The 12,195-nt window shown below is 54.7% G+C and overlaps 1 protein-coding gene across 6 annotated transcripts in view; it reads right to left on the minus strand.

The window, feature by feature from the left end:
- Positions 1-12,195, minus strand: part of ndst1b (N-deacetylase/N-sulfotransferase (heparan glucosaminyl) 1b) — a 320,572-nt gene that overhangs the window by 14,080 nt on the left and 294,297 nt on the right. For all 6 annotated transcript variants that reach the window (XM_072512714.1, XM_072512712.1, XM_072512713.1 and 3 more), the window contains one exon: positions 3,063-3,172. In XM_072512714.1, the coding sequence (XP_072368815.1) occupies positions 3,063-3,172 (110 nt within the window). The remainder of the gene's footprint in view (positions 1-3,062; positions 3,173-12,195) is intronic.

A 12,195-nucleotide genomic window follows, 5' to 3' on the forward strand; every position in this document is an offset into this window, starting at 1 on the left:
CAGACACAAAGCGGAGAATGGGGCCTGCGTCGCGCTGGCATTGGGAACATTGTCGAGCTGCTGGTCACAGACCTTTGCTGAGCAACATAGCGGCAGCCGATCTCCCTGCACGTGCTGATGCTGGGCTGCCAATCTGAACTGGTGCCCAGATCCCAGAGACAGGCCCCTTCCCCTACCCCCACACAAGGCAAACTCAAATGTTGACTCCCCCAACCCGGCTGACAAGGGGAGCACCTCAACCCCCCCCACCAAGGATGGGCATCACCCCCACCTCCCCACCACCACAGGAATAACAGGGCTGGGATTCTCCCCTACTCGGCGGGGCGGGGGGTCCCGGGGCGGGATGAAGTGCCGGGAACCACTCCGGCGTCGGGCCTCCGCACCTTTAGGGGCCAAGCCTCACCTTGAGGGGCTAGGCCTGTGCCGGAGTGGTTGGCGCGTCACCAGCCGGCGGGAAAGGCATTTGACGCCACGCCAGCCGGGGCCGAAAGGACTTTGCCGTGCATGCGCAGGGCGGGGTGTCTCTTACGCATCGGCCATCGCAGAGGCTGTGGCCGAGGCGGAGGGAAAAGAGTGCCCCCACGGCACAGGCATGCCCGCGGATCGGTGGGCCCTGATCGCGGGCCAAGCCACCGTGGGGGCACCCCCTGGGGCCAGATCGCCCCCCCCCCCCCGCCCCAGGGTCCCGGAGCCCGCCCACGCCGCCTAGTTCCGCTGGTAAGAGAGGTGGTTTGATTCTCGCCGGCGGGACTGGCATGACAGCAGCGGGACTTCGGGCCATCGCGGGCCGGAGAATCGCCGGGGGCGGGGGGGGGGGGGGCGCCGACCGGCGCGATTCCCACCCCCGCTGAATATCCGGTGCCGGGAAATTCGGCAACCGGTGGGGGCGGGATTCACGCCAGCCCCCGGTGATTCGCCGACCCGGCGGGGGGTCAGAGAATCCCGCCCAGGTCACCGCCCCCCCCCCCCCAACACCACTCGTGCATGAGGGTGACCTGCCCCCTCCCTTCCAACACCCAACAAATCCCCCCCGACACCCACTCAGCCACCCCCCCCCTCCCCTTTCAGGCTCTGGCACCTGACATTGCCGATGGCGCACTGCCTCCTGGTACCATGACACTGGCACCCTGCCAGTGACACTCCAGCCTGGCTTGCTGGAGCACAAGCGGGCTCAAGGGATTTTCAAAGTAACTTCATTGCAGTGTTAATGTACGCCTACTTGTGACAATAATAAAGATTGGTATTATTATAAGAGATGTTAGCCCGTTCCTCATGTGACCCTCTGCCACTACCGGTCTGCAGAGGCAAGGTTCTCCAAAGGTACTCGAGGTTGGGTGGGCTCGGGCTGTGGGCAAGGGGTTGACCTGGACCCTTCCCTGGGATGGGTGTCCCATTTCTGGACTCCCCCTTCCAGCCCTGGGCAACTTGAAGGTCACTCTCAGCCTGGTGATCTCAGAGAGCCCTCTGTTCAAAGTCATCATCTTGGTCTTACTTGTTTAGACTTTGAAGTGGCCTTCTCACTCCAAACTGCTCTGTTTGACAGCTGATTGGCAGATCAGACAATTCCGTGAAGATTCAAGCCAGGAACATTTTCCCTTCCCTCACATCTGCTTCCTTCGCCCTATGCTTTTAAAACAGCTGCCTTTTAAAGCCTTCCTAGAAAGCCCACGTCACTGGAAAAGCCTTGAAATCCCCTGAGATCCTTTGAAATGCTGAGCATTCCTTCAATTTTAGAGTGCACGATAGCCTTTGATTGACAGCTTAATGATTTAAACACCGCAGGCTGGAGGTTTTGTTTGTCCAATCGGTCAGTCTGGCCAGCCGCAGAGAGGGGCCGCTTTCTGCAGGGGGCCCATAGCCAAAGAGGCTCTTCAGCTGTGGCAGGAATGGCTGTTTGTCAGACTGTCAACCATCGCCCAATCGGGTAATGAGTCCCTTTGTTTTCCGATTGGAGTAGGATGGCGGCGGGTCACAAGGAAGGTTGCGTTGGCCGACTGATGGTTGGAGCATGGGAGCAAGTCAGGTGATACAACCTCCAGAAGTACATTCAATCAAAATTGGCAACCCGAGCTTGGCGAGGCTCAAGGCTTCCGATTGAGGCCTGGGGGCGAGCATTCCTGCTCCTCCTGCCCCACAATGTTGGTTGAGCCACTCCCCATGGATTATCACCTCCCTTTCACTGCCCCTATCCCTGGGAATCACACATGTCAGCTGTTGACCTCAAACTGGGTTTGAATTGCATGGTGGCAACGTGATTTCAACATGTTTCCAAAGCACTCTATGGTGGGATTCATGTTGAGATGGCTAGAATACAAGACCAGGGCTGTATAAGGCTCTGGTCAGACCCCATTTGGAGTATTGTGAGCAGTTTTGGGCCCCGAATGTAAGGAAGGATGTGCTGCCCTTGGAAAGGGTCCAGAGGAGGTTCACAAGTCTGATCCCTGGAATGAAGAGCTTGTCGTATGAGGAGTGGTTGAGGACCCTGGGTCTGTATTCGTTGGAGTTTAGAAGGATGAGGCGGGATCTTATTGAAACTTACAGGATACTGCGAGGCCTGGGTAGAGTGGATGTGGATGAGGATGTTTCCACTTGTAGGAAAAACTAGAACCCGAGGGCACAACTTCAGACTGAGGGACGATCCTTTAAAACAGAGATGAGGAGGAATTTCTTCAGCCAGAGGGTGGTGAATCTGTGGAACTCTTTGCCGCAGAAGGCTGTGGTGGTGAAATCGCTGAGTGTCTTTAAGACAGAGATAGGTTCTTGATTAATAAGGGGATCAGGGGTTATGGGGAGAAGGCAGGAGAATGGGGATGAGAAAAATATCAGCCATAATTGAATGCTGGAACAGATTCAATGGGCCGAGTGGCTTAATTCTGCGCCTATGTCTTATGGTCTTATGGGATGCTCCAATGCCCGATGGCAGTGAATGGGGGCGGGTGCCTGTGGCGGGCTGGGGTTGCGTTCCTCGTGTGGCGTCAGTCCGTCCCTTTGAGCATGGGGGTGAGGTTAATGTCAGGGTCAAGTGATTATGTTCAGTTGAAAGTAGTTAAAAAGCTACTCACATCAGCAACTTGTGATAGTCAATAACATTCTGAAGACTCAGGAATTTCTGCACCTTTTCCATCGTTGCTGCTGGCTCTGCTCGGAGAAGCTGACCATCGAGAACGAGAATCTGCGAGCAGAAAGTGAGAATGGTGTGAGCGGAGGAGGACATCACAAACTGAGTGAGTGGAGGGAGAAACATCACAAACTGAGTGAGTGGAGGGATCATTGTAGCCATCTGGGATGGCCACTTACAATCAGGAACATGGACGGTCGCAAAGCATAACGGGAAAAATGGCCAATATAAGGTTCAGGCAGGCTCAGAGCCTGAATGTATATTTGTGAGCGAAGAATCCAGCATCGAAACCCCCAACCGATTAGCATGTTGATGGCCCATCTCCGTCAGACAAAAGACGGATACTTGAGCACCGATACAATCCCAGACATTTCGGCGCCACTCCCTGTACCCAGGACACATCAATAATAGGGTCAATGACCGCTCAGGACAAGCCCGGCCATCGAGGCACCCGCCCCTTTATTGGCTCAAATCAAATCCAGTGATCAAGAATTACCCAATTAATGGGGTCCAAACCGTAGGACCGTCCGAAAGAGCGCGAAACTCCCCAAGGATAAACTGAGAGACCACCATGTGTTCGCTCTCTCTTGGACCTGGCGCTCCGGCTACGACCATCTCCAATCGCAGCACCACCAGCAGCAAGTTCAAGTTCAACGCCCGCTACCAGGCGGATGAGCCCAGCTGAGCAGCAGTTACTTCTCCAGACTCGATAGACCCAGATCCGAACAACGGCCACTGTCCCTCTGACCTAAGCCGGGTGCCTGAAGTTAAGTACAGATTGTCATAGTTGTTAGGTGTAGTTTAACAAGTAGTGTCTATGTTGCATGTCTAATTGTGTGTGAATAAAGTACCCTTGACCTTGAACTAACTAACTGGTGTTTGGCTCTTTGATCGATAGCCGGTTGAACCTTGTGGTGGTATCATTTGATACGTGGCGACCCTGAGCAATGTAATATCGATATCTAAAGGAAGAAGGGCAACCTTATTGATTGCCATATTTATAGTAGGTAAAAAAAGCAACATCATCACAACCTGAGTGAGCGGAGGGAACATCACAAACTGCGCGGCCAGAGCCCGTGTATCCTGTCTGTTCGTGGTTGCGTTTTACGTGTTCCTGTCAGATATTGTTACGGTGGGGGGGGCAATTAAACTCGGCAGAATCCGCAAGCCGCCCGCCCTATTTAAATAGGTAACCAATGGTCAATTAGTGTTGTTTCCAAGCCAATTGACTCTGATTTACGCTGCCCACGACTTAAAACGTAGAAGATGGCAACCCAGTTTTAAATTGTAACTTTCAGAGAGCAGGAAGGAAGAGGGGGTTCAATCTTTGGTGGCAGTTCTTTGAGCATTGGGTGGCGAAGGGGCAGTTCCTCCTATGATTGAATCCTCCATTTCTTCCTAACTCCCTCCGCAGCCTTAAACCTGTCCCTCCTCACCTGTCCCTCCTCACTGACCGGCTACAGCCATCCCTGCTCGAGACCCTGGACATATCCGCGGACCTGTTGCACCTTCTTCGTCTCGGTGCAATCTCGGCAGCCCCCGCTAACGCGCTCTCGCCGCTGCTTGGACTGAATCCGTTTGGCCGGCAGCTCCCGAGGATGTGACTTCCTCCCCACTGAGGGGCTGAAGTCCCACACTGGCCTTGACAAGCCCGCCCACAGCACCACACTGCGGCCCGTGGAGAGGGTGTATTTGCTTCTGGGGGTGGGGTGGGTGGTGAGGCATCTGCAGCCTGGAACCAAACTGATGATTCTCCTCGGCACTCTCTCAAAGACCCTCACGTCCTTCTTAAAGTGTGACGACCGTAACTGATGACAATATTCTGGTTACGGCCTAACCGGAGCTTTACCAAGCTTGACTTAAGTTCTGTTTTGGACTCAAAGTATAAGAATATTTCTGTCAATGATGGAAGATGAGAGGATACAGGAGGATAAAAACCTCCCTCTGACTGTAAGGAGCAAGATTTAAGTCTGGACATAGCTAAAAGCATATCAGATGGAATAAGGCAGCGAGATGGTGGTGTGGTAGCAGTACCGCTGGATGTGAAATCTGGAGTCCCAGACTGGGGTTATAGGTTCAAATCCCACAGTGGCCAGCTGGATAAATGGGAATTTAAAACTGGTCTCAGTAATGGCAGCTATCACTGACTGGCATAAAGAACCATGGGCTGGACTCTCCATAGCCTGATGGTGAAATCGGGATTGGCGTTTGGGCGGAGAATGGCTTCCGACGCTGGGATCGGTGGTGGGGGGTGGCCAGGGGGCGGACTGTGGGGTCGGGGGGGGGGGGGGGGGGGGGGTAGGCGGGTTAGCGTTGCAGCCTTGGCGGCACCATGTTTTCCGGCGTAACCGGTCTAGCTCGTCAGACCTGCGCATGCGCGGCCTGGTACCCGGCGATTCTCCGGCCATTTTCCGTGCGATCCGCGGGTGTTCCACACGGCGGCCGCCGCTCACCGGTACCGGGATCGGTGAGGGGTTTGCACCGATTTTCCCGTCGTGATTCTTCGTTGGCGCGGCACTTAGCCTCAGGAACGGGGAATTCCGCCCCATCTGTTTCACCCGTGTCCTTTAGGGAAGGAAATCTGCCGTCATTACCTGGTCTGGCCTACAATGCGACTCCAGACCTGGTTGACTCCGAACTGCCCCTCTGAAATGACCATTCAGTTCAAGGGCAATTAGGGATGGGGAACAAATGCTGTCCACTGCCACCCACATCCCATGGAAGAAAATAAGGAATGGACATCATTGTTAATGTTAAGACAGGTCAGTGAGTCCATCTCACCGAGGACATGGTTGTGTATCTTTCGGAAACATTGCTGACTACAAGCAGGCTGGACTTTATTCAATGAACTTCCTGTCTAACGTTTTGGATTTGCCAGCTGTCTAGCGAGTTGTAACCCTAAATTAATCTTATTATCAATCTCCACCCCGACCTCCTCGTTGGTCCAATGCCCCGCCCTATCCCCGTGTCCCTGCGCAGTGATCATGACCACCTAACCTGCACATCTTGTGGACTGTGGGAGGGGACCGGAGCACCCGGAGGGAACCCACGCAGACACGGGGAGAACGTGCAGACTCTGCACAGACCGAGGCCGGAATTGAACCTGGGGCCCTGGAGCTGAGGGGCAGCGGTGCTAACCATTGCGCCGCCTTCATTCCATAAACTTATATTCAGCAGATTGATTCTGCATTGCTGTGTCAGCTGTGAACTACCTTCCGAGTGGGTACATTGCAGAGTTAATATTCAACTTATTATCGGGTTAAGAAACAATCGCCAATTCATAACTCGATTTTCTACTGTTTTCTGGAAAGTTGGCAAGAAAGGGTTAATTGATACATTCAGTAGCGTGTGCGTACCCTAATGGAAGGTTAGTGCAGCCAATGCCGAGTGCAATCTGAGTTGGTTGATGGAAGACAACCCGCAGGCCATATTTATGGCATTATTAACAGCAAGGCATAGACCGGTTGTTAATCCTCGATGGTACTTTGATGAAGAGTTAAGAGGAGGGGGGTTAAGGATTCGCTGGTGGCCTTGATAAAGATTTGCGTCAGGTTTACAGATCCCAGTGCTCATATAACCTGTTCTTTGAACCTATTCCAATTATTAATGAGCCATGCCTTCACTGCATATTCTAGCCTCCCTTGACAGATACATTTTCCACAATAACTTTCTCATCTATTTCATTAACAGATGGAGAAGGCTGTTAAAAGTCCTTGGCCTTAAATCAGTGAAGATGCATTTTGTAAAGACTTTCTAAAACACTGGGTACCGCATAAGAAGGATGTTGGAAAGGGTGCAGAGGAGATCAACTAAAATGGCATTGGGGTGAGACACTTCTAATTATTAATCTTTACTGTCACATTAACACTGCAATGAAGTTACTGTGAAAATGCCCCTCGTCGCCACATTCCGGCGCCTGTTCGGATACACGGAGGGAGAATTCAGAATGTCCAGTTCACCTAACAAGCACGTCTTTCGGGGCTTGTGGGAGGAAACCGGAGCACCCGGAGGAAACCCACCCAGACACGGGGAGAACGTGCAGACTCCGCACAGACAGTGACCCAAACCGGGAATCGAACCTGGGACCCTGGCGCTGTGAAGCAACTGTGCTAACCACTGTGCAACCACACCGCCCATGTAAAATTGAACTGGGGACTCCGGGAACTTGAATCCGGGCCCTCAAGCAGTCAAAGCATACGTTCTGCCATTGAGCTATATCTCCACGCTACTGCGATGTCGAATCAAAGAATTCTTACATTACAGGAGGCCATTCAGCCCATCCTGTCTGCACCAGCTCTCTGAATGAGCAATTCACCGAGTGCCATTCTGCCGCTTTCTCCCAGTACCTCTGAACATTCTTCCTTTTCAGATAACAGTATCATTCCTTTGCCCACGTCTGATTGCCCACTGTTGATTTTGTCCCGAATGATTAGGCTGGATTTTATGGGGGCGGGGTGATGGGTTATGGGGGCGGAGGGACTGCTCATACACTCCCCCTCCCTTGGACAGTCAGCTGGCAGCCGACACGCCATAAAGAAGCCCACCCCACAGCTATAACATGCCGAGGGTGGGCTGATAGTTGAGGATGGGGGGGGTTTCCGCTCCCCAGTGGGAGGAGTCCCACTCTCGAGAGAAGTCGGTCAATCTGATTGGTCAGCAGACCCGGCAGAATTAGGGCTCAGTAGTGGGCACTGCAGGAAGGGCTTGAAGGAGAGCGGTTGCTGCAACGGCATGCTGTGTCCTAGGCCTTTGGGGCAGCGAGGGATCTGAGACCCCTGGGAAGAGATGGAGTGGGGGGGGGGGGGGGGGCTTCTGGAGGGCAGATGGTGAGTGAGAAGGGGAGGTGACATCTTGGGGTGCAGAGAGCGGTTTCCCTGATGCTTATAGGGCACGTCTGAAATGCTTTCTGATGTGGCCTGGCCCGCGATTGGGGCCCACCGATCGGCCGGCCGGCCTCTGTGGCTGGGGGGCCTCCTTTCCTACGCGCCGGCCCCTGTACTCCTGCGCCATGTTGCGTCGGGGCCGGCGCGTTGAAGGAGACCACTGCGCATGTGCGTGTTGGCGCTGGCGCCACTGCACATGCGTGGATCCCGTGCCGCACAGTTCACGCCGGGATCGGCAGCTGGAGCGGCGCGAACCGCTCCAGCGCCGTGCTGGCCCCCTGTAGGGGCCAGAATTACTCCTGGCAGCGGCCCATTCACGCTGTCGTACAATGCGACGCTGTTTACTACGTCGTCGACACTCTGCCGCAGGATTGGAGAATCCTGCCCATTGTCTCCAGAAATTGCCCCACCACTGAAGTTAAACTGGGCATATTTGTAAACTCTTTTATGAACAAGGGGCGAGATTCTCCGGCCCCCCACCGGGTCGGAGAATCGCCGGGGGCTGGCGTGAATCCCGCCCCCGCGATTCTCCGGCCCGGATGGGCCGAAGTCCCGCTGCTAGAATGCCTGTCCCGCCGGATTGGATTAAACCATCTACCTTACCGGCGGGACAAGGCAGCGCGGGCGGGCTCCGGGGTCCTGGGGGGGGCGCAGGGCGATCTGGCCCCGGGGGGGTGCCCCCACAGTGGCCTTGCCCGCGATCGGGGCCCACAGATCCGCGGGCGGGCCAGTGCCGTGGGGGCACTCTTTTCCTTCTGCCTTCGCCACGGTCTCCACCATGGCGGAGGCGGAAGAGACTCCCTCCACAGCGCATGCGCGGGGATGCCGTGAGCGGCCGCTAACGCTCCCGCGCATGCGCCGCCCGGCAATGTCATTTCCGCGCCAGCTGGCGGGGCACTTCCGCCAGCTGGCGGTGCAGAAATCAGTCCGGCGCGGGCCTAGCCCCTCAAGGTTAGGGCTTGGCCCCCCAAGATGCGGAGGATTCCGCACCTTTGGGGCAGCGCGATGCCCGACTGATTTGCGCCGTTTTTGGCGCCGGTCGGCGGACATCGCGCCAATACCGGAGAATTTCGCCCAAGGGTGTAACATTTGCAATTCTCCAGTCCTCTGGCACCACCCCTGATTCTAACAAAGACGTGGAAAATTATGACAACTGGCTCCACAATCTCCGCTCTCACTTCCCTCATTATTAATTGGATGCATGGGCGGGCGGGGTTAAGGGGGTAGGGAAGGCTCGAGGGAGTTGCGCAGTGGGGGGGAAGGGAGATGGGGTCTCAGGGGTTGGGCCAGGTCGGAGAAGGAAATCTGGAGTCACCAGGACGAAGATGGAGGCTCCCCATGCGCCCCCCCCCCCCCCCACACCCCCTCTTCCTGCCTGGGATCTAACATTGTTTAATCTTGGATTTCCCTCCCTGGGCTATCATCCGCCTGCCAACCTAAAGATCGAGGCTGGGCGGGAAAAGGCCCTGGAGTGGCCACTTAACTGGGGCGAGGGTGGGTTTCCCATCCGAGGCCCCTCTCCGCCCAGGCAACCAGGTCGGGGAGGGTGGGATCCCGGTTGGGAACCCCATCCGTGCAGCTTCACGTGTCCCCCTCCCCCACTCCTTCTCCCCCCTCCCCTCACCACCACCTCAGAACCCATCGGGGGGGGTGGGGGGGTAAAATTCTGGCCTTGAGAGATGAGAGGAATCGGGGCTGGTCAGAGTAAAGTCGGCTAAGGGGGGTGGGGGGGTTGAATTGCGATGTACGAAAATCACAAAGGGTTTTGATACAGTAAATAAATTGAGATTTCCAGGGATGGGAGGTTCAGTGAGCAGAGGACAGAGATTTCGGTGTCTGACAAGAGCCCCATCAGCGGGGACTGAAGTGAAAAAGCAAGCAGCGAAGAGTCTGTCCAGGGACAATGGGGTGAATAGCCTCTTGCTGTGCCGTATCATTCTCGTGGAACTACATCCCTGAATATCAGCGGCAAAGTGTCAAATCCTCCCATCGCTGAGAAAACATCCAAAAGGACTTACACGTTGAGACTGAGGTGCATCTTCACTGGGTAATCTCAATTGCTAGCCCCGAGTCTCCTGCGATTCAGAGCCATTCGCTTCCTGCCCAATATTCAGTTACACGGTTGCCACAGAGAAACCTTCTTCTGTACAGCAGCTGCTGGGAAGTGTTGTGTTTTCCACGTGATTCTCTTCTCTTCACCAGGCAGACTGAATAAATATCGGGCATCCCACTCTCCAACCGACTCATTGACAGGGAATGTGTTCATCAACAATTCGCACAGCAGCGACTGGCAACCTCGGCTGGTGGGTGGGAGCAAGAGGGGCCCTCCTTCACCCGAAGTGGGCCGCAAGATTGAAATCACCCATAGAATTCCTACAGCGGAGGAGGCCATTTGGCCCATCGAGTCTGCACCGACCCTCTGAAAGAGCACCGTACCCAGGCTCACTCCCCCATTCTATCCCCGTAACCCCACCTAACCTGCACATCTTTGGGCACTAAGTGGCAATTTAGCATGGCCAATCCATCAGACCTGCACATCTTTGGGCACTAAGTGGCAATTTAGCACGGCCAATCCATCTAACCTGCACTTCCCTGTAAGAACACTGTTCACGACGCCCTATGCTGCTCTTGTTTGGCCTTGTTCCGCACTGTAACCAATCAGTATTTGTTGATGCACCATCAATGTACTTTGTCGATTATTCTTTTGTCTACTATGTACGTACTGTGTACGTTCCCTTGGCCGCAGAAAAATACTTTTCAGTGTACTTCGGTACATGCGACAATAAATATCAATCAATCAATCAACTCTGGCACTCCCGCTCGCACCTGGGCAACCTCACTACCAGCCTGGCACCATGGCACCGCCATCCAGGTATCCTGGCAGTGCCCGGGGTGACACTGCCAGGCTGGGAAGGGGCACGGCCATGGTTCCAGGCTGGAAGTGCCAGGGCGCGCGGTTGGCACTGCCAGGCTAGGAAGCGGAACTGCCACATTCCAGTCTGGCAGTGCCAAGGTGCACGGGATCAAGTTGCCTGTGCCAGGGGTCTGGCCTTGGGGTGCCTTACTCATAAGAGGTTGAGGGATTGGGGGCTCGAGGACCCCGGAAGAGGTAAGTTAGGCGAATGGAGTGGGGTCGGGTTCAAGGCCACAGTGGGGTCAAAACATTGGGGCTGCCTTTCAAAATGGCGCCCGATTCGCGAGTACCCCCCCCCCCCCCCCCCCGCGCTGGCGAGCTGAGCGCGTCAGCACAGGAAACGACTCAAGTGCTCGTTGACGGGGCTTTCCTCTCCGACGCCCCCAAAAATGTCTACCTGCCGTTGAATAGCGGGTTCTTTCCCGACGGCTGCAGCACTGAGAAACACCCGCTCAGCCCCGGGACCGGACGTAGGAATGTTTTTATTAATTCGGGCTTGTTGTGAGCAATCAGCAAACACCTCACCTCACTCGCCCTCGCTTTACGTGTGAGTCACTTCAATCATACCGCCACAGACAGAAATCAGCAGAAAGTGGACAAGGGTCAACAAAATGTGCCGTGGGCCACACCCGGAACCAAGATGGGCCGCATCTGACCCCCTAACCGCAGGTCACCCAAACCAGTTCACAGCATAAGTCAGTGATATCGAAAATATTACTTTTTTACACAAGCGAGTTTAAAACCGACGTACTATTTTGATATTGTGAAATACTTGGGAAGCTAAAGCCACTGTCCTTGGAGCTCGCTGCTAACACTGATGTTGCCCCAGGGCCCAGCTAGCCAGCCAGGTCACTGGTGCGTGCAATTCTGGTCGCCGCATTATAGGAAGGATGTGGAAGCATTGGAAAGGGTGCAGAGGAGATTTACCAGAATGTTGCCTGGTATGGAGGGACGATCTTATGAGGAACGGCTGAGGGACTTGAGGCTGTTTTCGGTAGAGAGAAGAAGGTTAAGAGGAGACTTAATAGAGGCATACAAGATGATCAGAGGGTTAGATAGGGTGGACAGTGAGAGCCTTTTTCCTCGGATGGTGATGTCTAGCACGAGGGGACATAGCTTTAAATTGAGGGGAGATAGATATAAGACAGATGTCAGAGGTAGGTTCTTTACTCAGAGAGTAGTAAGGTCGTGGAATGCCCTGCCTGCAACAGTAGTGGACTCGCCAACACTAAGGGCATTCAAATGGTCATTGGATAAACATATGGACGATAAGGGAATAG

This window comes from Scyliorhinus torazame, chromosome 7 (genome assembly GCF_047496885.1).
Source record: "Scyliorhinus torazame isolate Kashiwa2021f chromosome 7, sScyTor2.1, whole genome shotgun sequence".
In the NCBI taxonomy this organism is placed as follows: Eukaryota; Metazoa; Chordata; class Chondrichthyes; order Carcharhiniformes; family Scyliorhinidae; genus Scyliorhinus; species Scyliorhinus torazame.